Source organism: Camelina sativa, chromosome 11 (genome assembly GCF_000633955.1).
Source record: "Camelina sativa cultivar DH55 chromosome 11, Cs, whole genome shotgun sequence".
NCBI lineage: Eukaryota > Viridiplantae > Streptophyta > Magnoliopsida > Brassicales > Brassicaceae > Camelina > Camelina sativa.
This window is the reverse complement of record NC_025695.1, coordinates 40,416,893-40,443,137: the sequence shown is the minus strand read 5'-3', so window position 1 is coordinate 40,443,137 and position 26,245 is coordinate 40,416,893. Positions and strand designations below refer to the sequence as shown.

The window sequence follows — 26,245 nt, the reverse complement described above, 5'->3', positions numbered from 1 at the left end:
ATTAAAAAAATATCAAAACCAAATACACCATTTTCATTCAATTTGATTACATCAATAAATTTGATTATATCATTACATATTAAATATATATATATATATATATATATATATATATATATGAGTGAAACATCCTTGATTTTCCTACATTTTATCAAGAAAAACATCAACAACAAATAAAAAAAGAAATTTTTTCATCAGGCCAACAAAAAGAAATTAAGGTTTTCAAATTTAGTTAACTTTTTGTCCATTTGTATAAAAGTTTATTTATGCAAAAGGGAAATAGAATACATCTTTGACAAAAATATTTAACATAAAGCAATTACGGAGCACTGACTTATGTTTTATTTTCTAGTATTTATCCTAAATTTATTATTATTTAAGAACTGCATAATATATCACTTTTTGTAAAAATTTATTTCTAATCAAATTAAATAAATATATATCTGAATTAATATATATATATATATATATATATAGATATATATATATATATATATATAAAGTCAATGAATTTAAAAATGTTGGCTTATAAAAGCATAATCAATTCAAGAAGATTTTTTACTATTTATAAAATATTCAGTGGTCAATATTTTTTATTCAAAATGACATATGTTAACAACTCTGAAAGATGCATATCAGATTATGGAAAAAGTAACCCAATTTCGTATGTGTAGTATATTTCTAGCAATAAATAAAAGTCAACGTGGTGAAAAGGGGCCGTAACATTTTACCATTTAAACACTTAAAAGAAAAGAGTGAATCTGTGGAGCCAAAAATGAAATTCAAATATATTTAAATCACAAAATTTTCAAATAATGGGCAAAGAAGCTTTTAAATTTTAATTAATATAATCTTCTATTGCCGTCACTAATTAGCCTCATATCTCCAAAGATAAAACTTTCTTTAAGTGAGCGTATTAAAGGGTTTAAAAGATGATATAAATTATGGTACTAATCTCTTTTCTTGATGGTTAAGAGAAAACATAGAGATCAATCATCGTCGAAAGCATCACCTCCTTTGTTAAGAAACTCAACAAATTTGCGATGTCTCGATTTGTAAACCAGTTATCAGAACAGACGCTTAGTGATGATGTTATTGCTCGGATGGTTGAACAACAATATCAAAATGAATTGATGTGTACCGATGTAGCTATTGCTTTGGAGATTCAGCAAGAAGAAGGTATACTAATCTTATATGTATATTTCAGTTTTCAATAGCAAAATACTTTTATGATTTCGTTTGTAACTAGCTAGTTTCGAATTTTCTTATATATCAACATCAATATATCTCTTTTGACTTACAAAGCAATGATCCTACGAACTTAAACCATATTTTTCTGAATCATATAATGATTTAATGATTAGTTAATTGTATAATTTTTTTCATGATTAAAGAGATTTTTATGCATTGAAATTTTACAGAAGTTTGTGTGCAATCTTGCGTACATGATGATGAAGGATTGGCAAGAACGTTGCAAGAATTGGAAGGTAGTCTTATTATGCTTCCGTATACTTTGTTTACCACACACATCAAAGAGTATGTCATCTTTAGTATAACGTAATAACCTTGATGAGGTTTATTTTTTGTTTTAGTACTTTTTTTTTTGTGTGCAAATTTTTTCGTTTTAGGACAAGGTCTAGATGTTTAAATTCTATTGTTCTCCGGATGATGAAAAAATTGGTATACCTTTGATTAACCTAGTTAGGCAAAAAATAAATGATTCATAACCATAATGCTTATATTAATTATATATTTTATGTTTTTGTAAAACTAAAATAACAAACATATTCCAAAACCAAGAAAAAGAGACTTATGAATCGTTTTATGGTACCTCCAATTTTATTTGTTTTTACAGGTAATCTGCAGAGCTCTCTAAGTGATGATGAGAAACTTGCTAGATATTTGTAAGAACAAGATGAATGTAAGTATATAATATATTTTTTAATCTTAAGCATAATTAGACATATTTCATTTACTTGATGAATAATTTGGCCACTTACCGATTGAAATTGTCATACATATAGCGGCAAATAATACGGACGTATGTATCCAAGAACCCCATCAATACCAACCCATGCGAGGTACATTCATATAAGTTACATAAAAACTCCAAGTAAGCTTGCTAGATGGGATTATAAGCTTCAAATTTTATTCTTCTTCAAAAGTACGTAATATTCAACTTACTATATAATAAAAATAAGTGAAACAGACACATGATTGATTCGTATAGTTTGCCCACAAACAAAAAAGGATTGACTCGTATAGTTCGTCATACTCCGATTTTATTACGCTGAAGCTTTTCATGTTTCATTCAATCTGCAGTGAATCGTTCATACATACCTCAACGTGAAGCTCCCTCGGTACGCGTGGCTATTCTTTTCTCAAGACTTGAAATTTAATTACTTAGAAAAGCTTATATTGTTTTTAAAATAGGTTATATATAGGCTTATAGCTAGTAAGTAGTAACTATATATATATATATATATATATATATATATACAGATAAATTAACTCGCATGTTTTTATTTTCATTTACATATCTATGATTACCCGGAAAATATATATGGTTATATATAATTTTCTTAACCCTACGAATTGACACAAATCTTGGCTTTGCATAAAAATTTAGACTAGTATAGCACTTTCTCACTATGACAATGATGAGAACTTCGTGGATCATCATACGCATACTCTTAGTCCTTCAAATGTCTCCCACAATACTCCAGCTAATGAGGACATTGATACCGCAAATATGACGTATGAGGTATGTACCGTGCCAACTCAACAATTTCACATATATATATATATATATATATATATATATGGTCTTTGATAAAAATATATATATATATATATATATATATGAATGTTGTTTTCTTTGATTTGGGTGAACAGGAAATAAATGAATTACAAGACGCTATTGGAGATTTCAATAGAGGATTGTCCCAAGAGAAGATCTCCCGACTGCGGACTCATAAGTATGGTACTAAAACCAAAACTGGGTGTTGGTTTAGGAAAAAGAAGTTTGTTGCCGATGATTCTCAGTAAGATAATATCACTATATCTTTCATCTTCTTTACTAAGTTTTTGTCGCTCATTTGGAATCTCGCTTCGTTACTCTGAACCAAATTAATGAATGTACAATTGCTTTCAAATAGATCATGAATCTGATTTTTGGTTTGGATAACATCGCAGGTGTTCGATATGCCTGGTGGACTATGAGAACGGAGATAAGATTATGACTTTGCCATGTAATCATATCTACCATAAGGACTGCATTACACAGTGGCTGAAACAAAACAAGGTAGATACGAACATAAAATTCAGTCTAAATGTTTGTTTTGAAAAAAAAACTGCATATATTTATCATGAATTTAATAATATGTACAAAACACATTCTTATTTTAGTATTCTAATCAATCTAATGTATATATTTTGTTTAATATATGCAGGTATGCTGTGTTTGCAAAGCCGAGGTTTATCCATAATATAATACTAATTTTCGTGGGACGATAACAATCTGCAATTTTCGGTTTAGATTTTGGCTGCAAATGGTTGCCCAAAATTGAAAAAATGGGTTGAATAAAATTGAGTTGAATAATATTCAACTCATTCATCTCCAAAATAGTGGTTGAACAAATTGAACATTTTTGCTGTAGGATTAGTTTATTTTTTCAACTTTTTAAGTTGAACGGGCTGAATAAGTTTTTCCAACCTCTTAAACCTTTTCAATGCAAATGGTGAAAATTATCCATTCAACCTATTCAATCTCTTCAACCGTGCAACCATTTGCATCCTTTAAAAGTTATTCATATTTACATATTTCAGCCAACAAAAAAAGAAGTTATTCTCCAATCTTTCTCCCATTTTTAAAACTAGATGAATACTTTGTGCCTATGGATAAATTTATATATTTCAAACATGTGTTGGGATTTATTAATTTCAAAACTTCTTTTTCATTTTATATAGTTGGTATGAAATGATATATAATAGTTATGTTTGATCATAATTACTGAGTTCATTAAACAAGGTCGATATTTGTATATAGCATTTTCACAGTTTTTAAAATATACTAAACATTCAAAATAAAATTTAGAGACAACAACATTCTCATTTGTTTAGATAATTCACCACTGATTAAATATATCGAAGTTTAACTTATTTAGTATAGTTCTACTTCTAAATTTACATAAAACATGTATTGCCACAATTTAATTAATACAGTATATAAAACCGGAAATGTGAGTGGACATTAACTGAGATTATACATGCATGATGAAATGATCCCTTAATCATACACATAGGAAGCACATTTATTTGGCGTGCTTATAACCTTTTAATTGATCTAATCAATGTGAGTTGTAATCTTCTCATCAATGTCAACAATTACCAAATATAACTCTTAAAGTCACCAATAATTTTTTTTTGTTATAAAATGGTTTGGTTGGTGAGAAAGATAACTACGTGAATCCTTTTGCCAAAACATTAATAAGTCAAGTCTTTTTTCCTCTTTATAAAATACAAATGAGGATGCGATCGAGCCAGGTGCAAAATGATGAAGCCTTGGCGGCGTTTCTGCAACAAGAAGAAGAAGGTAAATTATTATTGTTCATAGGGTTTGTCATAATGTGGACCATTATCTGAACCAGTTCGGTCTAGTCCCGTTTTCGTTTTGCCTTATTTTTAATCCTCCAACCCAATCTACGACAACATAAACACATATTTTTTAAGCCTTATGTAGCAAATGATTGATCGAATTAGAATCATTGCTTACTAAGATACGTTTAACTTTTTATCTATATCATCCAAATTGTTTGATGATTACTTATAATCCTTTTTTTGTTCTCTTATATAGAAGCGATGGCAAGAGAGTGGCAAAATATGGAAGGTAATTTCGTTACGCTTACGAAATTAAGTGTATTGTACACCTAAAAAATGACTCAGATAATTCATCACAAAATTTTGCTAAATGTAGAGCATTGTCAATTCTCTCTAAGCGATGACGAAAATATGGCTAAAGCGTTACAAGAACAAGAATGTAAGTATATTTTTTTTGTTTGAGGTATCCTATTTTCATATCTCAGTTGTAAATGTGGTATATAACATGCGTTTTGGTTAATGTATACTGCATGTCGAAATTGATCCACATATCTAGATACGGCGAATGATGTTGCGTTAACGGACGATATTGACCAACTTACCTATCAGTTCCAAGACGTAGGAGGTATGAAATAAAATTCTCAACATTATAAATAAATCATATTTTATATAGATATTTCACTTTTAACCATGTAGTGAATGGTTCGACATCCCAACGTCAACAAGGTCATGTTGGCAGTTCCTCAAATGCTTCATCTCACAGTATTCATGCTCTTCCTTCTGATGGTGACATCGATACTGATACCATGAGCTATGAGGTTAGGTATATGCAGATAGATCTCGACATTTATCGATTTTTATGATAGACTTTAACCTTGGTATGAATGATACAGGAACTGAATCAATTAGGAGAATCGATTGGATCGGTCAACAAAGGATTATCGGAGAGGAGGATTGACCAAATATTAGCACCTAAAATCAACAAATCTAGAATGAAAACTCTTGTATCCGAAAAAACTGAGTAAGATTAATTTTGATCTAATTATTTTTATCGTTGCTATATGTATGAATATATAGTTTACAATCAATTGTCACTCTCTCTACAGTATTGCTTTTTCTATTTTTGTTCAATGTCATATATAAAGTTCCGGTTTAAGTTGGTAAGTTTAATCGGTTTGTGGAATATTGAAGGTGTCCAATATGTTTTATCGGATTCAAGGAAAAAGATACGCTATCGACTTTGCCATGTGATCATATTTATCATAAGGAATGCATTACACTTTGGTTACAGGATAACAAGGTATGAACATAATTAAATTTAATCAAAGTCAACTATATATTTTTTATGTTTATGTGCTGAAAAATGCATACTTAAAATAACAATGTTATAATATACATATATATTATATTTAAACGTTATTGTTTTGTTTATGCAGACTTGCTGCGTTTGCACAAGGGAGTTTAATTAGGATGCCTAATGCGTTGATTAAACAAAAGTTTTTCGAATTTGATGTGTAACTCTCTAATAAAACATAAAATATGTATTTTCACCAAAAGAAATAAAAATGATTTCAAGAAATGAAATTTCTAAATTCCTCGGACAATATTCTTGGGCGAGTCACAATCTCCATAATTATAAATCCTCGTTTCTATGCTTCTTCTATTGGTGTATGTAGGCCAGTTGTTTGAAAGCCAGCTTATTAAGATCTGACATTTTACTTTCTTTCTTTAATTATTATCATCATACTAGCTTAGACGTGATTCACGTGATACACGTTAATAAATTTAACTTTAACTACTTTGACATGTAAGGTGTCCGCTCCAATCATTGATCGTTGTAAGGTTATGTATAACTAAACAATCTCTATTATACTAGCTAGCATTACTATTACTCTATTTAGCCTAAAGAGTTGTGAAGGACCGAGGACGCGTATCTATCTTTTATGCAAAGAAACTTACAGCTACTCGTATAATTACATTGGATATTGAAATGAAATTAATTAATGGTCCACTATATCATATTTTTGTGAGTGGTTACATTTAACATCCGTGAATAAGAGATTTAACCACCCACAAAGAAATGACACAACCCACTTGACAAGGGAGCTTCACTTCACGCTTTGTACGTGAATGAGTTCAAACATTTTAGTCTCATTTATTAAATATTTACAAATGATTACAAATATAAAGTCGAATTCGCCATCCTATTGGTCAGAATGCGTTGGCCACAAGCGCCCATAGTTTATTTCTAGATTTCTTGCACCCACTAGATCTCGATAGAAAGACATTTTATGGTTTAAGGGCCAAAAATAACTCATAGTCGAATATTTTAAATTTGAACTAAAACTTATTTTATAAGTTTTAAATATTTTCAGAACGAAGATCAAATCACTCCCCTCTGTCATACTAAAATCACATAAATAATCCTTTTATTTTTTATTTTAACATCATGAACACTTATATATATATATATATATATATATATAATAGAAAATTACTAACCATGTGTAGCTTAATGAATATTTAAAATTTTATTATTTTTAATTTCCTCTACTGGTAACAAGGATTGTGATATGATAAGCATCTTCCATGGGATTAGTTTGTCACATGAAACCATACACTTTGAATATATTCCAAATAAAATCGTTGCAACATGTTTTTCTCTTTTTTTTTCTTTTAATATGCTTTGTAAGTTCCACTTTTTCCCCTTCCATTTAGTAACGGTTCCCTTTACTAATTATTCCAACTGGTTACACAAAGTTGTACAAGTCTTAGCAGTAAGTTGGAATAGTAAACTTTTCTAAAATAATGCAAAACTATATGAGAAAATAGTATATGAAAATTTTGCAAAAAAACTGAGAGTAATGCTTTTGACTATCCATAGTTCATTTTTTTTAACCATAAACGTTACTACTGTATATATTATATTTTATCGTTCAAACATTAAAACGGTTCAAACATTAAAACGGTAGGAATAAAACTGAAACTTTTATTAAACATTTACATTAAAAACCTAAACAATATTTATTTTAAAACGGGCTGCCTGTATGAGGTCCCCTGTAAAATAGGGTTTTAACTCGTGTACCCCTGTACTTTAAGGTTCTACTTATTTCCCCCTAGACAACATATATTCTTCTCAATTCCACCTATATTAATAAATTTCTATCTAATTAACCAAAATTAATTAAGCTGTAATAAATCAACGTTTTGCGTTTTAAAATTGATAATTCGCGATTACTGTACTGCGATTGGCTTAACAAGACCAAAAATATTAGACCCAAAAATTGTTTTCTTTACCCATAAAACCAAATTGATTTGGGGAAAAATTGAATGTGTTGTCTTCTTTTGAGTATGCTTATGACAACAACAATATAGCCGATTCGGATTTATGTTTTGGTTCATTATTGACAACACATGTTTTGCTTCTCTTTTCATTACAAACAACACAAACCCTCGACATTGTCTTAACATAACAATAGAAATACAGAAATCTCAAAGACATCATACAACATTTCCACACAACCATAAGATTGAAGCTGCCACAACAACAAGTATGCAAACTGTCTTCATGTTCGACTTTTCCAAACTCTCCTTTGTATCCGTTAGCTCTTGCTGAATGATCTCATTCATCTCCTTGTTCATCTGTTGTTTCATCTCCTGCATCAACTTGTTTTGGACCTCGACATTGTCCACCACCATCTTTCTTAGAACATTGACATCTTCTAAGAGCTGCTTATGTTTGTTTTCAATCATTCTTATCTCCTCTAAAAGAGCATCATCAACCCAACGGAACATGTGTTTCTCCTTTTTATCCTAACATCATGTCCGGATCGGAGAATCAATCATCAACCCATTGGCAAAATATTTGATAAATTCAACAAACCAACACATAAATCACATTACCTTCACGCCCTGCACGCATCTGTAGAATCTTCGATACGGATTCTCATCTGTTTTCGAAGTGAACATTGTTATTTCGTTACCACACCAACACCTACTCGGAACTCCCCTGTGAGTAGTTCCCGAAGTCAGATGAGACGAATTAGAAGAAGAAAACGGACTCATACTTCGAGTTAAAGCGAAATAAACAAACGGAGAAAGAAGAAGAAGAAATTGAATCGAGAAAGAAGACTCGTTTTTTTTGGTCTCGAGGAAGAAGAAGAAGAGAAGAGAAGAAGAATAAACCCTAATTTCAATTTTTCCCCAAATCGATTTGGTTTTATGGGTAAAGAAAACAATTTTCGGGTCTAATATTTTTGGTCGGGTGATGCCAATCGCGGTACAGTAATCACGAATTATCAATTTTAAAACGCAAAACGTTGATTTATTACAGCTTAATTAATTTTGGTTAATTAGATAGAAATAAATTAATATAAGTAGAATTGGAAAGAATATATATTGTTTAGAGGAAATAGGTAGAGCCTTAAAGTACATGAATACACGAGTTGAAACCCTATTATTTTACAGGAGTACAGGCAGCCCAATTTTAAATCCTACAAACGACACAACTTAAAAGTTAAAACAGACGGAATAATAAACTATCGAGTTAAAAAAGAAAAAAACCCATCAAATTCTTGTATAGATTGGCGACATCTATAACTGCACCAAATCACTAATATTCTTACTAAGAAAACAAATTAAATTATTAAATAGTTTCTGTTCACATTAATTTCATTTCCCCAATCCCACGTACAACCCTTTCTCTCTCCTTTAAAACCAAGAAAGCCACTAACTTCTCCCATTAGACAAAGAACGAAAGAATCGTAAATATGTCAAACCCATCTCTTTCATCCATATATTTTCTACTTCTCCACCACATCAAACCCATATCTTGAATACATACACCAGATCCAAGAAAAGGAAAGACCAAAAGAGGAATCATTTTACTATATACATCATCTGATCTTTCCATCTATGGGGGCGGCTTCATCGAGCATCTCTGGATCCGAACCTTTTGGCAGAAAGTTATGCGGTCTCGAAGACGTGCCTGAGAACTGTATAACGGCAATGTTCATGTACATGGAGCCACCAGAGATCTGCCTACTCGCTAGTGTAAACAAGTCTTTTCATAGGGCGTCGAGATCAGATGCGGTGTGGGAACACAAGCTTCCTTGTAACTACAAGTTTCTGGTCAGAAGAATTCTTGAAGATCAACAACAAGTAGGAGAAAAAGACAAACTTATCAGACGCAAGAAAGAGATCTATGCAAGGCTTTGTCGACCAAACCTCTTCGACGCCGGCACAAAGGTTCTATCTTCTTTTATCAATATTTATGTTTTTTTTTTTTGTATGAATCTTATGATTTATTTGATGGTCAATTACGTATTATTAGATATTTCTTGGGATGTAAAAGTATATATTCTCTGGAGGATTTTTGTCAATATGTTTAATTTAGCCTATTATTCCCACTTTATGATCAAAATAAAAAGTTTGAAAAAAGCTTCTAGAAACAGTAGAATTAAACACACTTTTCTTAAAAAAAGCTATATTACTATTTTACACACTTTTCCTTTTTCTTACAAAACAAAAATTAAACACACTTTTCTTACATCTTTGGTACCTATTGTATAAAAATTAAACAAATAACTAGAGTTCGAAAAAAAAAAATCTTTATACCCCTAACCTTTTCGTATTTTTTTGGTCGAATGATATTTATAAGTTGAATAGAAAGAGGAACTATTGGCTAAGAAAAACCTGAAATGAATCGATGATAAAATGCATCAATAATTTGAAAGATATTTCTTGTGACTCGATATTTTTTTTTCTCTGTGGTCGAATTTGGGTTCGTTACACATCATTTTATTTGTATGCGGAGAAAATTAAAACCGGAAAGCATGAATAAAAATTATGGTTCAGTTTTTATATATAAGTGGTTCCGGTATGTTTGGATTTGACTTGCAAATCAAATAAAAAGGCTTAATGTTGCCGAAAGAAAAATCAAATAAAAAAGGCTAATTTTAAAACTCGGGGTGTGTCATGTGTGTACGAAATAAGAAACAAAAGAAAAAGATCATTCCTATCTTGTTAAGAATATGAAAATCTTGTAAAGTTGGTTGCGATTTAATTATTCATATAAACTTGTATTAATAGAAAAGTAAATATTTGGATTGTAATATTGAAAAGGAAGCATGGTTGGACAAGAGAAGTGGGAAAGTGTGTTTGGCGATATCACCAAAGGCAATGAACATAACCGGCATCGATGATCGCCGATATTGGGAACATCTTTCTTCCGGCGAATCCAGGTTCTTTTCTTTGAATCTTTCTCTTTCATAATCTTTTTAAATTTTAGTATTTTTGGTTGATAATTCATAACTTCATTAAAAATAATTGATTATAAATTCTCGCTGATTTGATTATATAATTGTGACTTCGTCAACATAAATTTGTTTCACTTTCGAAGCTAATCATTTGATAATATAAACAAGAAATGACAATGTTATTATTGGTTATAAATCATAGAAACGTGCCATGACCTCGGTCATAGTTGATGATTACACATTTTGTATTCACACACTCTTCTACGTCGAAAACTCAAAACTCTAAAGTCTACTTCTGTACTTGCGTTTAATTTAAACGAGTTTCTAAGAATATACATCATAAATCCCTTAATGTATATATGAAGTTTCTGTTTGACAATAAATAACTAATTTGCTGACATAAATAAGAGAACTACAAATTGAAATTTAAATAATGTTCAAGTGATGTTAGATATATTTTGGCTTTTGTTACTAAAAATCTTAGATAGAAGATATTAATCAACACGTATACGAAATGTATAATGACGTATACATCATAAATATTCGTAAATTTACAGGTAATATGTACATATAGAATCTTTAGATAAACTCAAAAAAAGCTGGTTTGTTTAGTGAATAGGGAAAGTTTTAGGTCGTCGACGAATATGTCATTTTCTCTTATCCCAAATTTGCTCGATCATATCAATAATTGGATGGCTTTCTTTCAACAATCGTTTTTTAAAATATAAATTATTTTTCCCCCACACTTATTGTTTATTATTTCTCATATCATATAATTTTTTAAAGAAATACAATTGGAAACTTTATCCACATAATTCATATATTTTCACCAAAAATAGGAACAAGTATATAATATATACATAATCATTAACTCCACTACACCACTTTAATATAGTTTATTTATCAACCAAATTATGAAACTAATATTTTATTTCATTAGTGTTGCTTAAAGGTAAGACCAAAATAAGAAAAGTACGTACTTATTTATAAGTCTATTAGATGAGATCGAATATTTCATGATCCACTTGTGAATTTGTGATATATCAAGGGACCTATTCTAAAGTTGTAGAGCTTATCAACAATGTATCTACTTGGACCAACTCTCTCACATTGTGATTCATATCATTAAGTTCTTACGATGAATCTCATTTTGTTCCAACAGATTTGGTTCGATATCTTATCTCCGGCAAATATGGTGGTTAGAAGCAGTTGGAAATATCAAATTCGAATTTGCACCCGGAAAATACAGTATACTTTTCAAGATACAACTAGGCAAACCTATTAGAAAATGTGGGAGGAAAACATGTAATTTGGACCAAGTTCATGGTTGGGGCATCAAACCGGTCAGGTTTCAACTGTCCACGTCCGACGGCCAGTGCGCTATGTCGGAACGACATTTGGAAGAATCAGGGAGGTGGGTTTATCACCACGTGGGTGACTTCGTCGTAGAGAATGAGAACTCACCAGTTTGGGTCAAATTCTCTATGCTCCAGATAGATTGTACACATACCAAAGGTGGGTTATGTTTAGATTGTGTGATCATATGTCCATTTGAGTATAGAGGGAAATATACATTTTCCGATTAATTTTTTTGATTTGTTGTATTAGTTTTTTTTAGGATATTTTTTGTCAGTATGTATGTAAAGTATTAAACAAAATTGTGCAAATTTTTGTATTAAGCAGATGTGTAGTTCTATATTTGAGAATGTAAAGATGTGCATCTATCTTAACATTTTTGGAGTACATTTTTGTGTCATCCTCTCTTATTTTTGTATCCAAACAAGTCCTAACTAAATTCTCCACAATCCTTACAACCAAACACAATAATTTCCTTATTTGATAATATTAATTTCCTAAATCTATCTACCTAATTTAAAGCAATATGTTAGATTAAAATATAATTCTCTTTTCACTTTTATTTAATCTTATATTTAATTATTTAAATTACTATTTAATACATAAAGTTAATAAAATTTTAGATTTTTTTAGCATATGATGTGATTTGAATTTTTATAAACGAATATATTTTAAAAATTGTTTTAGGATTTTTGTAACCAAACAAGTATATTCGGATATAGATTATTTCACATTTGAGTTATTTTAATATATAATGAATATCTATCTTAACCTTTTTATTAATTACTGTGAGAACACACATATATAACAATTTAACATTATATTAAAAACTCAAAGAAACTTGATCTATTTATAATATATTCAAAAGTTTATTTTTAAAAATTGTCTGTAGTGTACCACGGGGTCTAACCTAGTATATATGTAAAAAAATAATATATGTGATGAGTTTTGGCATATTTAGGAGTTGATTAGTAAATTTAGTTTCACTCTCTTACCCCCCATGCTCTCATTCCAACCTTCAATGATTGGGCCTGGTATTAGTGGGCCTATCCTATTACCTATTGGGCCTTATATTAGTGGGCCTATCCCACTACGCAGAGGTTCTTGGAGAAGTCAATTTCAATGGCGGATACAGAAGCTATGAGACTCGAAGACACCTAAGAGAGAGAGAGAGAGAGAGAGATGAGTATTCGAATTTGTAATCTCCCGTTCAATTCAAGCTTCGCGCCGCAACCTCGTGCTCGTGTCTCCTCAAGGTCTACGCGAGTCTTTGCTCGTACGGAGAACGATACTCAACAACAACAACTCAATCTCTCTGTTCTTCGCTTCACTTTCGGTAAAATCTCTTCCTTCTCCACTTGAAAGCTCAGATTTTTAAAACAAGCATTTGTGAAATAAGTTTAGAATCGGATTGTGTCTGCACTTGTTAGGGATTCCTGGGCTAGACGAATCTTATCTACCGAGATGGCTTGGGTACGGGTTTGGATCACTTCTTCTTCTTAACCACTTCTCAGCTTCTGCTCCAATCAATGAACCTCAGCTGGTAAATTAGCAGTAATGGATTAATAGTGTCTTTTTGCTATAAAGCTGTGAAATTTAGTATTTTTTTTTTTGTGACTTCTTGGTTGTAGAGATCAGAAGCTTTGGGGATATCACTAGCTGCATTCTCAATAGCTTTACCTTACATTGGAAAATTTCTCAAGGTAATTCTGATTTACATTGTCTACTTTTGAGTGTAGTGAAACTTTGTTGTTTGTTGTTTGTTTATAGTAACTGTTGTTGATGGGTCGTGTGTTTAGGGTTCTGTAGTGGAGCAGAGAACTCTACCTGAAGAGGGAGAGCAAGTTTTTGTTATATCATCAAATATTGGAGATTCTTTGAAGGAGGATTTAGCATGGGCGACGTATGTTTTGTTGAGGAATACAAGTACTATAGCTGTGGTATGGTGTTTTTTTTTGTTTTGGATGAGGGTTTTGATCTTGTTTGGTGCTTTGTTGTGTTCTTACTTCTCTGCTCTACTTAAAAATTCCTGTTTTTTTTGTTCAGTTGATATCAATTCAAGGTGAGCTTTGTGTTCGTGGGTACTGGAATTGTCCAGATCAGATGTCAAAGGCTCAACTACATGATTGGTTCAAGAAAAAGGTGGATGAAATTGGCTTGGCTGATGTGAAGGAGACCCTTTATTTCCCTCAATATGAAGGTATTGCGTTTTCTTTAGTCGTACAACTTTGGATTTGTTCACCAGTGTTGATCTACTCATTTGGTCTTTGTGGTGATGAAATATAGTGACTTTCAGTTTGATTTTTAGGTTCTTCAGCATCTTGGGATATTCTTCCTGATGGGACGCGTTCTCTTTTTGTACAACCTCTCATACAAGATATATATGAACCACAGAAAATGGATGGGTTTTTGCTGGTAGCTTCTACTGCTGGTTATGCATATAGCGATAAAGATAGAGCCTGGATTGGAGCTATGGCTGAAAAATTCAGAGGTTAGATTGTTCCCGTGGATCAAAACAAACTAGGACTGCTTGTTTCCAGTTTTTCTTTTGCTGTGGGTTTTGGTAAAGTTGTCATTGTGCAGTCATATATATGACAGACGTTCATCACTGTATTTATGCTTCTTTGCTGGTGGTCTATCTGAATATGGGAGGACTTTGCATGTTTTGATAGAACGTTAACTGGACGAGAGCCAGGCATTTAGTTCCTTCATGATCCTTGTTGGTAGACTACGTAGGACTAGCAATATACAAACTTACGTTTGAATTAAAACCTTTTTTTAAAAAATATATTGATACACAACTTTGACATCTTTTACAGGCCGTGAAGCTATTAGTAATGTAGCAGTTGTTTAATATAAAATCCTTAGGATAATGCTTTTCTAAGTCTGACTTTGTTAGTGTTCTCCACTTAAAAATGAAATCTCTTATCAAGTTATCATCATGAAAGAAAATACAATCTATTTCTAAACTTTATGTGTAATGTTTTTTTCCTTCATATGACTTGCAGGATGACATGAGGTAATCATGATAATTTAATCTTTGACTCATATCTTGATACTTGATTAATGACTGGCGAGACACTTCAGTTCCTACAGGAACTTCTCAAGGCCATAAACCAGATTCTGTAAAACCAAAAGAGGATACCGCAAGTAGTTAGATGACAGTAAGACATCAATAAATGGAGAATTCTCGCCTGATTACTTGTTACCTTGAGGCGTACCACCTTTCTGATAGCTAGGAGTAGGCCAGGCATTAGGGACCTTACGTCAACTATGTCGTGTTTAACAGTGTAAACCTGTGTACAGTAGTTTGTGGATGAGATACCTTATGAGCTATGAAGCCTGAAAATTGAAAATCCAATATTCGGTTTGAGTTTTGAAAATAGATTGCAGTATTGATAATTACATCTCCTGGACTTGAGAAGTAGACTTGTGTACTAGATGGTAGTCCCGGTAGAACCATACTGTGAACACGAACCCCGTCTTCTCCAATTACTTGACCTCTTGCCTGTAAATATGAGTGAAAACTCAGCTCTATTATGTATAATATGTACAGAATCCTTACTGGTTTATCTTTGTTAGCCTTTCTGACCTCTTTTTTCTGCAATGTTATTCATGCCTTACCTTAACATCTGTTGAACTATCCTCTCTGTTGTAGATCTGACCAAGATTTGATATGTTGTTTGCGATTTGGGTGGCTTCTGGAGAAGGAAGATCCTGCATTTCATAGGTATCTTTTGAGTCACTTCTTGTAAATCAATTGCAAAAGCTGCATATGAGTTTTTTTTTGTCATAAATGACTATCTCATCATATTTACCTTGGTTCATGCAAATGATATGCAAAAGGTCTATATATATGCCTTGGAAAATGCTCTATATGCAAAAGCTCTATATATGGGTCTTTTGTAAGTTGTAACTAGCCTCTTTGAAGTCTTATTTGCCTTAATTAGTCTTGATGAACATTCCAAAAGTTTCAAATTCTAGGAAATCTAAACTGTTTTTGTTTTTGTCATACCGCTGCATTAGGCCTTGACTCCACGAGTTCTACATTGTTGTAGTGGAAGGAGGCCATGATCACAGCCTGCTGGAGTAGTATAGATCCTATGGATAGAGTTGGTGCTACTAGGCATCCCTATAACGCAAGCAGGGATGAAATTAGATTAAACTGGGCCACCTCTCGTCTAACAATTGTTGCTTCTGGACACACTCAACCTCACAAAGAAAGGAAACATAATGAATTATCTGCGAGTATCTCACCCTGTGCTCACCATGGTGGCCTTGTCACATAGTGCAGATAACGCAGATACTGTCTCTGGCTTAATCCGAGGTACATACACCACACTCTTCATCCCAAATGCAGTTGCCTTGATATATTCAGAAATCATTAGCACTGTTGATAGTTTTCTGATTTTTCCACTGTAGTGGATATATGGAGCTTGATAAAAATTTATTACCTGTTTTACATTCTCATACACTGTTGATGGGTCTGTAAAGTCGATCACAACTCCGACTTCTTTTCCCTACCAACAATATTTTTGTTTAGGTCAACTCCTGTAGAACTTAAATCTGGTGGAAACAGAGAGAGGGAGGGGTTTGGAAAAAATGGGAACCTGAGATATTGAGCCTAAGACCATTGTTAGATCACTCACTACTGGTATCTCTGAAGGCTCCTCCATGTCACACAGCTAGTCAAGAACATTAGAGTTAGGGAGTCAAAATCAACCAGTTGGAATAATATGTACAGATGGGGTTTAAGTAAAGCCACCAAGCCAATATCCTCGCCAAGAAAATGGTTATCGACAGCACCAGCTAACTCCATTCCCCTGGCCTTAGTCACAGCAACCACAGCCGCTCTTCCTATTTCCTTTGCAGCTCCATTTATGATAACCTGATAGTAGTAGCATTATCAATATCAAAGCTGCATTGTATGGCAACTCGATGACGATGATGTGATTACCTTTATGTTGTTTTGTGAAGGTTGAGAAGCGGAGCAGGTAAAGGAAGGCCTTGAGGGTTTGAGATGTCGTGATAGCTTGAAGAAGTGGCAGTTCACAGCTGCCATTGCTCTAACCTCGGAGATAGCTTTTGCCTTTTGTTTACTTTTTGTTGCTTATAGTTTCCTCATGTTGATAAGAGATTCTTCACTGTCGTGTCCTCTACTTGAAACGATGTCAGTTTTGTTTGAGGCGTATGAATGGATAAGGTTACTTGGCTCTTTGTTTTTTCTTCTTCAAGATAATTTCTAAAAATTGCCAATGATTTTTATTTTTTCCCTTCAACAAAAACATATACAATATCACTTCCAGTAAATTTTTCTTTTGAAAAACCAAAATATTTGTTAGTTTCATATGATTTATCCTAAACCGCTGAAAATTAACAAAAGAGATCAATATTTTTATGGAAAACATAAAAATACGAGGATCAATGTTGACCACACAAAAAAAGGTAAGATGGTACATAAAAGAATTGTTTTCCAAGAAAGACAGATACGAAACAGAGTTTGGGGTTTTTTACTCTTGTCAAAACATAAAAACAAAACCTAGGGCTTCAATTTTAGGGCCGAATCTCAAACTTTTCTAAGTCTAGAATCAGATTCTCCGTTTTAGGAGGTCAGAGTTCTCGATCTCTAACGATCGGATGAAGCGACAGGAGGTGAACATCCCAAACCAGTTCCTAAAATCCCATCTCTAACTTTCCCGAAAATCGTAATGAAATATACGGAGTTCCGGTGAGTCCTCCATCGTTTTATGGTTATTACATAAAGCTATCGAATCTCTACCTTGTTTACTTGATGCCTTAACACACATTGGGTGGTTTATACGAACTACGAAAGGAGAAGTGATTTCATGGGAGGAAAAGAGTTTAAACTCCAGAACAACTTGATGGAACAGACCAACAAAATATAATACTGAAACCGAATACATTGTAGATTTCTGAGTTTTTCTCAGCCACAATGAGGCTCCTTTTCTTTTTCTGCTCGACCATCAAGTCTCATCTTTTGGCTTCATTCTACTCCTACCAGGTACTATTGATATGATCTTACATTCTCAGTTTACTTGTTCTTAAATAAGTGTTTGCATAGTCTTGTAGTTGATGATTAGGTTTTTTAAGAATCTTTGTCCGGTACATATTTGGTATATAGAGCCTTCTTCTAATCCAGGTTATCTCTGAGGATGAAACTAAGACTAAGAAGACCATACTCTTAGTTTATGTGCCTATGTGAGTGCAACATCCTTTTTTTTCCGAACATATATTTCGTTGCTTTGCAACCATACACCACGTGTTTGTTTCTTGGTTTACGGCTATAAAATAAACACATGGTATGTTTTTGCTTGTGCTTGCTTGCTTATATTAATGATACTTTTTTGTTGCTCTGCAATCTTTACATAATGTCCTGTTCTATCTTTTCATAAACTTTGGATTTTGAACTTGAGTTTACGGTATGATGTTTTTGGTTTGATTATACCACCAATATAAAAGTCAATTCTTAGTCATGTCTCATTTTTTTTTTTTTTGGCACTTTCGCATTTTCTTTTTTGTAGAATGTGAAATTTATTACTTCACAAAAGTTGCCGACAAAGGCAATAGCAAAAAATGATTGCCAGATATGTAGAGGTGTTAATTGGGCCTAAGGCCCGCAGACATGGCCCGTTAAGTATCATAGTGGATAAGACATGAGCCTTTAATTTTATGCCCAAAAATTGGCGGATCTCGCGGACTCGACCCGTTTGGTTTGCGGGTCAAACAAATTTTGTCCGCTCACGATCAGTCATGCGGGTGGTCCGAAATTGCCAACATGGCAGAGTTCTCGGCTAGCGTTTGAGAGAAGAGGAAATTTACGGAGAACAGAGGAGATTCTTTTGCTTACTGAAGCAATTCTTTTGCTGCTGCGAATTAACACAAAGGTGATGTTTTTTTTTTTACAAGTTTGGTAATTAGATTTGAGCTATACTCAAATTTCTGTCTAAATTTATTATCTATGTCTCGCTCTCATGAGTCACTTGCAGGATATCTTCGATGGATGGTATGTGGAAGCTTGCATCGTTTTGGCTATTGTTCTCTATATCATTATCAGAGGTATCGTTGTACAATCTTTGATTTGCTTAGCCAACTTAATACTTTGTCGTCGTATGACAATGACGATAGAATATGGAAACAACCAGATTTATATTGTTTTTTCTCCCATTATGCAGCTAGAATCGAGTACAAGCACTCTTGTCAATTTGAAAAGTTGAGCAAGGAGAAGAGTAACATACATCTAGAGGTCTGTTCCCGTAGTTCGTCATTTTTGTATGGTGTTAACCTTGCCCACAATGTGTGCTGAACGTTATTGGTTGCAGGTCATTAGAGGCGGCAGAAGAGTCAGGGTTTCTATCTATGATATTTTTGTGGGAGATATTGTACCCCTCAGGAATGGTGTTCAGGTAATCATCACACTTTTAACTGAAATCTTTCATTGGCTTGTTTGTCGTGAAACTTCACAATTTGTGGGTTATTTTATCAAAGCTGCAGTTACCGGCTCAGGTGGGAATGTATGTTGTACTTTACCCCTCTTGATGAGCTATATCACTACCTCCCATGTATTTCTAATCTCTCTTTTAGATTAGCAGGTTCTAAAAGATCTACAAAGAAATTCGTTCTTGTTATCTGGCTCAAAACTGATTAAAGGCACTAGTACAATGCTGGTAAGCTCTCGATCCACGTCCTTAAAATTCTGCTTTATGCTTAACACTTCCGTCTCATAGGTGATATGGTTCCTGATCTTCTAACAGATCCCATTACAATGCTTGATTTCTCTGTACATGGTTCTTGATTTTGTTATGATTTTTGCAGGTGGATAAAAAGGTTTTTGTGGATTTTCATGTTGGTGATGTTATTGCTTTGGCGGGTGAGTATATATATCTGTTAAGCTCATAATGATTACCTTGGTTGGTTATGCTTTGATTTTCCTGAGCTCTTTTCTTTGTTTTTAAGCTTCACGGCGACAAGAAAGACAGCAAGCATCCAAGACAGTTCAAGGCTCTATGGGACATGAACTCTGGTGTGGCTGCAGCCTACTAAGCCTACAGGTAAACGCTGTCTAGCTTGTTTTAAAGTTTAAACCAAATCCTGTGACACACCTAGAAGCTTTGAAAGATAATTAAAAAAAATATTTAGTAATTAGTATATACTAACTAGATATTATTGTTCAGATTGTCCTGAAAGATATAAATGATACATTGGAAAAGATCATAGAGAGTATCAAATATGTTCAAGTTTCTGGAAAACGTGAGATTTTGTTTGCAAAATGTGTTGAAGCTGTTGGTCTACAGTTGAAAGCGGGCTTGATTATGGATGTGAAAACTAGATGAAACTCAACATACAAGATGCTTGATAGGGCTCTCAAGTATCGAGCTGCCTTTGGTAATCTCAAAGTCATTGATAGGAGAAACTACAAGTTTCACCCTACAGAAGCTGAATGGCACCGATTGAACCAGATTTGTGAGTTTTTTGGAGCCTTTTGATGAAATCACTAATCTGATCTCAGGTTCAACATATCTAACTTCAAACTTGTACTTCATGCAAGTTTGGAAGATCAACAATTGTTTGATATCGAATTCACATAATCAAGATGAAGTCATCAAAAGTATGATTATCCCAATGAGAGAAAGGTTTGATAAGTATTGGAAATAGGTTAGTGATGTCTTTGCAATGACTACAGTGTTTGATCCAAGGTTGAAGCTAACACTGGTAAATTATTGTTTTGAAAAGAACGACAAGTGTTCTGCTCAGATAAAGATTAAACATTTGCGTGGTAAGCTTACTACTCTTTTTGAATCTTATGAGAATAAGTTCATTTTCACATCATCTTCTTCAGAGACACGTGAAACTAATCAAAAAACTGATGAGAATGAAGGAAAAAAAAAAGAGTTTTGGCAACTATGATGTAAGTTCTTAGTCTCTTATGCTATTGGTTTTTAAGTTTTGTTTTGAGAAATGTGTATAGATGTCTAGAATTTTTTCTGGTTTAGTTACGGTTTCTTTTTTTTTATACATTTACAGATTTTTTAAAAATGTTTATGGTCTTGTTTTATACATTTGCAGGATTTTATAAACTTCCGCAAACAAACTGTTGTTACTAGTGGAAAGTCTTCTTTGGAAATGTATCTAGATGATCCACCGATAGACATGATAGAGTATGAGAGTTTGGATATTTTAAAATATTGGAAAGATAACTCTCAACGGTATGGAGAACTGGCATCAATGGCTTGCGACCTCCTTAGTATACCAATCACAACGGTAGCATCTGAATCTTCTTTTTGTATTGAAACTCGAGTTTTGAACAAGTACAAAAGCCGTCTTCTCCCAAAAAAATGTTCAAGCATTAATATGCTGCCGCAATTGGTTAAAAGGTTTTGAAGCATATGAAAATGGTAAGCAAACAATTTTCACAATTTGGTATTGATTGTGTAACTTTTAAGTGATATATATTTACCTTGACCTTCTTCTATTACTTTGCCATATGTAGAGGAGGATGAAGAATTTGATGAAGATGAGACATTACCTTCTTTCCAATCAATTGTTGATGATGAATCTTGATTTGGTTGAAGAGACATCTTGACCTTGAGATCTATGTTTTCAGCTTTCCATTTCATTTTAATACTTTGGTATAATGTTTCAGTTTACTATATTTGATTTAAATTTCAGTTTAAACATCTTCATTTGTTGTTTATGGTTCTATTTGTTTTGCTATGTTGATGTTAATCCGTAGAGGGAGTCTCAAAGTTCTGGGACATCACATTATTCAAATGCATAGTTGTTACATAGTTGCATATTTGTTGTTCACAGCATAGGTACGGTCGTACGTAGCTTGGTGGAGGAGAAGAAGAAGATGCCCACGGGCATGCCCGTTAGTCCGCAAAACTAAGCGGAGCGGGCATGGGCACTGATACGTCATCCGCCGCCCGTGGCGGATCTGTCTACGGCAGATCACTGAAAAGATGGGACCATCACGGTCAGTCCGTTTGGGCGCGGGCATGCCCGTTTGATATCTCTAAGTATATCCCAACACATGATCACACATACAAACAATATAAATGTCTAGTTAACTACGTGAACTATTGCCATCACATAGGACATCCATAAACAAACATAGGTTATGTGTATTATGCTCAGTATATTACTAATCATCCGCTAGTTTCTCACTCGAGTCATCATATTTCTACTTATAAGGGTTCAGACCAATTCAAAATAATTAAAACTAGCGGATGATTAGTGATACACTGTCCATAATTCTCCAGAGGTACTGCCAGGTATCTCGGTATTCTACCTCCAGGGTTCGTCCCACGGTCTCCTGGTACTTTAGCTCCAGGCACCGCCAGGTCTCCCGGTGATCTACCTCCAGGGTTCGTCCCAAGGTCTCCAGGTGCTCTACCTCCGGATTTTGTCCCCAAGTCTCGCCAAAATGTACAAACAACGTACACAAATAACTCCCCGACCGCCTTTATCATAAGGTTCTTGGATCTCTCTGTGTTTGAGCATCCTTAGACCCATCACTTTGTTTTTTCTCTAAATGTTGCTATTAAACATAAATAAACCATTTTAATATGATTTCAATCCTTTTGAAATATTATTGAGTATCCGTTTAATCACAAGATTCTCCAGGAAACAATATCTTGAAAACCAAACCAAATAATTTCAGGGTTCTCACTCTAGCTAGTCATTGCAATCCACGATGATCTTACAGCAAGCCAATGGATTTTGAATTTGCTAATTTTCAAACTAACAAATATAATCTATGTTCGACAATATTTTCTCTCGCTAACATATAAGTATACTTTTACGAGCAACTAACAAATATAAACAGTATGTACTATACTAGTATGGGATATGTATTTTTTAGGAAAACTACCCTCTCGCATTAAGAACATGATCTGTTTTTCCATGTTGTTTTTCTTTTCTCATGTCTTCTCTAGTCTATCTCGCTTGCATGCTTTCCCTCATCCCTTGAAATGATTTTTCATAAATTGTAGAAGAATGCTCAATATTGACTTCACGAATCCTTGCGGTATTTCTTATGCTTTTACTATTCCTTCTAATTTTCATCTAAATCTTGTAATCAAAATATTGACTTCAACATTTGTTGTTATATTTTGTATTTGTAAATTATACAAATCATTTCTACTTTTGTTTATTTATCAAAAATACATAAAAAGAAAAAAAAATTATAATTTTTAGGAAAAAAAGAAAAAAAATATATATTTTTTGAATATTTTTTTTGGTTAACGCCGGTCAATACTGGTCAACATCGGTCTACACTGGTCAACGCCGGATTCCGGCCAACCAAACACCGAAGTTGAATGTTTATGGTGTTGTACACATAACCTATGTTTGTTTATGGATGTCCTTATGTGATAACAATAGTTCACGTAGTTGTTTATATGTGTGGCGATGTGTTGGCGTATACTTCAAATAACTGGCGATCATTTTTCCAAGGCAATACTTAGATTGAAATTAGAGTATGCTCGATTCATACATCAGATTAATAATTATGCGGAAACATACATAGATTTCTTAAATATTTCAATTCCATACTTGAAGTATTGATTTTGTGCCTAAATATGCTAAAGCGTGATTAATTACTAACTTTGTTAATCTCTCTGTTAAGTCATTCTGACGTAGATTCCACATGTGCAGAGAAAGCAAAACAACGCCGTTTTGCTTTAACCGAGAACGAGAAATTTTGTCTGAAACTACGTCGTTTTGCATTTGTCCCCAAATATCTCTCTTTCGCGATTCGTTTCTCTCTCGCTAAAGAAAAAACCCTAGAATTTGAGGCTTTGGTGATTCTGGTGAATAACATTTAATAGGATCTAATGTATTCATCATCTAGTTCGGGTAATTAAGGATTGATATTTGGTTAAATTTCAATTGTTCAATTTCGATAATATAGATGCGTTATGATTTGTGAATTTGGCTTAGGGTCGAGCTTCAAAAATTTGCTTTTGTGTAGTGTAGTCATGTTTGTTGTCTTTGTTTTCATCTTTTAAGTATGACAAGTTTGTATGAGTTAAGACTTAAGAGTTATGTAATGGAGTTAAAATGCAGTTAAGAGTGTTGAGAAACTTACCAATACCTTACCAAATCCGTAACATCCAAATAGGTCACATACAAAAACCATCATCCTACACCTTACCAAATCTGAAACATCTAAATGTGTCCATATCCAAAAACCAACCATCATACCTTAACAAATCTGAAACATCCTAAAATTTGAAACATCATTAGCTCACCAAGTGAAATATGTGATGCTTGACTTGGATCTTCCCCTCATGGCTTTCTTGGCTTACCTGGCTTATCTTAAGCCAAATGATTAGTACACCTTCTTGTCTTATGTCCAGTCATGCTACATTGGGAACAATGCAAAGTGATTCATTCTCTAGTAATTTTCACCTTCTTTGAAGGAGCCTCCTCTTCTACTTCATTTCCTTGCTTTTTATTTCTCTTTGGAGACTCATTCTTGCCCTTAGATTCGTTTTTGCTTCTTTGAACGACCTTTCGTTTTCTTTCTAAGTGGTGGTTGAAGGTCTTGTTCACCATATTTCTTCCAAAAGTGCATATCATTAACTCCCATCAGTGGCTCATTGTATTGATCAACACATCTTGATGTCAATAATGAGTCAAAATTAACAAAATCTTCAGGCTTCTGATTTTTCTTCATTCCAGTTACTCACAAAATATTACAACAAAAGAATCCTTGTCATACTCCACCTTCTACATGCACATGTTTTTGCATTCATATCAACCTTGATACCATGATGAACATGTTCAGCCACTTCATAATGGCCATTGCCACAAGGAATTACATGACAATACTTCATGTGTTTATGCTCTTCATTTATTGTTTTGGCCACTTTCAAAGTGAATTTTCCCTTATCCTTTTCAGCCTTCTTTCTTCTCATATCATTCTGCATCAAGCATTGTCTTCTTATGGTCTCTGACATTGCTACCAATGGCATCTCTCTTGCTTGATTGATAGTATTGTTGTACGACTCTGAGAAGTTGTTTGACACATTTTCACACAATGATGTGCAATTGAAGAAAGCACAGGTACAATTCTGAGGATTCTTCATCATCACTGCCTCATAAACACTTTGATCAAACTTCTTCAGTTCTCCAATGGCTTTGTTATAGTGCGCATCATTAAAAAATTTTGCAACAGTCCAAAATAGGTGTTTAGGCAATTCTTTTCCTGGATATGCTCTCCTAAGATTCTCATATATGTGGCGAGCACATGTTCGATGTTATACGTTGGGCAATCTTGTTCCAATTCAATAAGCAAACCCTATCATAATAAAGTTATATATTAGCATTAGAATTTGATACTAAACTCATATTATATATTATCCGTACAATTAGATGAAGTCAACTTACTTTCTGCCTGTCTGAGATGAGACTAAACCCTTCTTCATCTCCAGAATTCAAGTATGTTTTTAGAAGCTTAATAAACCAAATCCAACTATCCGTATTTTTAATTGGCACAATACCCCATGCAACAGAATATAACTGGTTATTGGCATCTCTTCCTATAGCTGCTAATAGTTGACCTTTGAAATTGTTCTAAAAGAAGCAGCCATCTATCCCAATTATGGATTGACAATGAAATGTCTTCCGGAGTCCTGCCAAGCGGACATAGAATCTGTCCAACTTTTCAATACCATTATCAGTTCTTATTGTCCCCACCTCCACAGTTGATCCCGAATTAGATAATTCACAAATAAGAAGAAAAATTAATAGTAAACAATTAAAATGTAACAAGAAAAAAAGTTATAAATAGGAGATGAACTTACTTAATGAGTTCTAGATGGTAGTCCTTTAGTCTAGCAAATTGTTCATCATGTTCATCTTGTATGGTTGACCAAGTTGTAACGGTCCTCAAATACATCTTGTATTGCCTTTGGCTTGTAATTAGGATTTCTCAATGTCATTCAGTAATAATTTAGCAATGACTCCATCCTTCATTACCTTGCTATTTGTTTGGGACACATGAACTC

General features: G+C 33.3%; 5 protein-coding genes, 2 long non-coding RNA genes and 1 pseudogene across 8 annotated transcripts; 6 read left to right on the top strand and 2 right to left on the bottom strand.

The window, feature by feature from the left end:
• LOC104728817 lies at positions 1,044-3,488 on the top strand (annotated as a pseudogene).
• LOC104725722 (E3 ubiquitin ligase BIG BROTHER-like) lies at positions 4,861-6,091 on the top strand. Its single transcript, XM_019232082.1, has 7 exons — positions 4,861-4,888; positions 4,976-5,038; positions 5,156-5,224; positions 5,296-5,417; positions 5,493-5,620; positions 5,791-5,899; positions 6,036-6,091. The coding sequence occupies exons 1-7, from the start codon at positions 4,861-4,863 to the stop codon at positions 6,066-6,068; spliced, it is 552 nt and encodes a 183-aa protein (XP_019087627.1). The 3' UTR covers positions 6,069-6,091.
• LOC104728816 (uncharacterized protein At4g04775-like) lies at positions 8,101-8,664 on the bottom strand. The gene is made up of 2 exons (XM_010447745.1): positions 8,503-8,664; positions 8,101-8,412 (listed from the first exon to the last, which is right to left on the bottom strand). Exons 1-2 carry the CDS (start codon positions 8,662-8,664, stop codon positions 8,101-8,103), a joined length of 474 nt encoding a protein of 157 aa, XP_010446047.1.
• On the top strand, positions 9,273-12,554 carry LOC104725721 (F-box protein PP2-A14). The gene is made up of 3 exons (XM_010444433.2): positions 9,273-9,846; positions 10,723-10,841; positions 12,019-12,554. The coding sequence occupies exons 1-3, from the start codon at positions 9,514-9,516 to the stop codon at positions 12,440-12,442; spliced, it is 876 nt and encodes a 291-aa protein (XP_010442735.1). The 5' UTR covers positions 9,273-9,513; the 3' UTR covers positions 12,443-12,554.
• LOC104725719 (protein COFACTOR ASSEMBLY OF COMPLEX C SUBUNIT B CCB2, chloroplastic) lies at positions 13,345-14,928 on the top strand. Of its 2 annotated transcripts, none has more exons than XM_019231560.1 (6): positions 13,345-13,548; positions 13,643-13,755; positions 13,844-13,915; positions 14,012-14,152; positions 14,259-14,412; positions 14,607-14,928. In XM_019231560.1, exons 1-6 carry the CDS (start codon positions 13,395-13,397, stop codon positions 14,654-14,656), a joined length of 684 nt encoding a protein of 227 aa, XP_019087105.1. In that variant the 5' UTR covers positions 13,345-13,394; the 3' UTR covers positions 14,657-14,928. The 2 variants fall into 2 exon arrangements, with proteins under 2 accessions (XP_019087105.1, XP_010442731.1); XM_010444429.1 differs by having other exon boundaries at positions 14,521-14,928.
• Positions 15,086-17,412, bottom strand: LOC104725720 (dihydrodipicolinate reductase-like protein CRR1, chloroplastic). Its single transcript, XM_010444432.2, has 10 exons — positions 17,170-17,412; positions 16,978-17,100; positions 16,823-16,897; positions 16,667-16,732; positions 16,481-16,576; positions 16,228-16,344; positions 15,837-15,929; positions 15,619-15,720; positions 15,422-15,508; positions 15,086-15,335 (listed from the first exon to the last, which is right to left on the bottom strand). The coding sequence occupies exons 1-10, from the start codon at positions 17,272-17,274 to the stop codon at positions 15,303-15,305; spliced, it is 897 nt and encodes a 298-aa protein (XP_010442734.1). The 5' UTR covers positions 17,275-17,412; the 3' UTR covers positions 15,086-15,302.
• On the top strand, positions 15,850-17,276 carry LOC109127170. Its single transcript, XR_002033896.1, has 3 exons — positions 15,850-15,942; positions 16,239-16,539; positions 17,190-17,276. It is a non-coding gene; the product is annotated as an uncharacterized LOC109127170 (long non-coding RNA).
• LOC109127512 lies at positions 19,150-21,838 on the top strand. Its single transcript, XR_002034076.1, has 9 exons — positions 19,150-19,289; positions 19,406-19,476; positions 19,553-19,636; positions 19,815-19,897; positions 20,046-20,100; positions 20,187-20,281; positions 20,405-21,138; positions 21,297-21,625; positions 21,721-21,838. It is a non-coding gene; the product is annotated as an uncharacterized LOC109127512 (long non-coding RNA).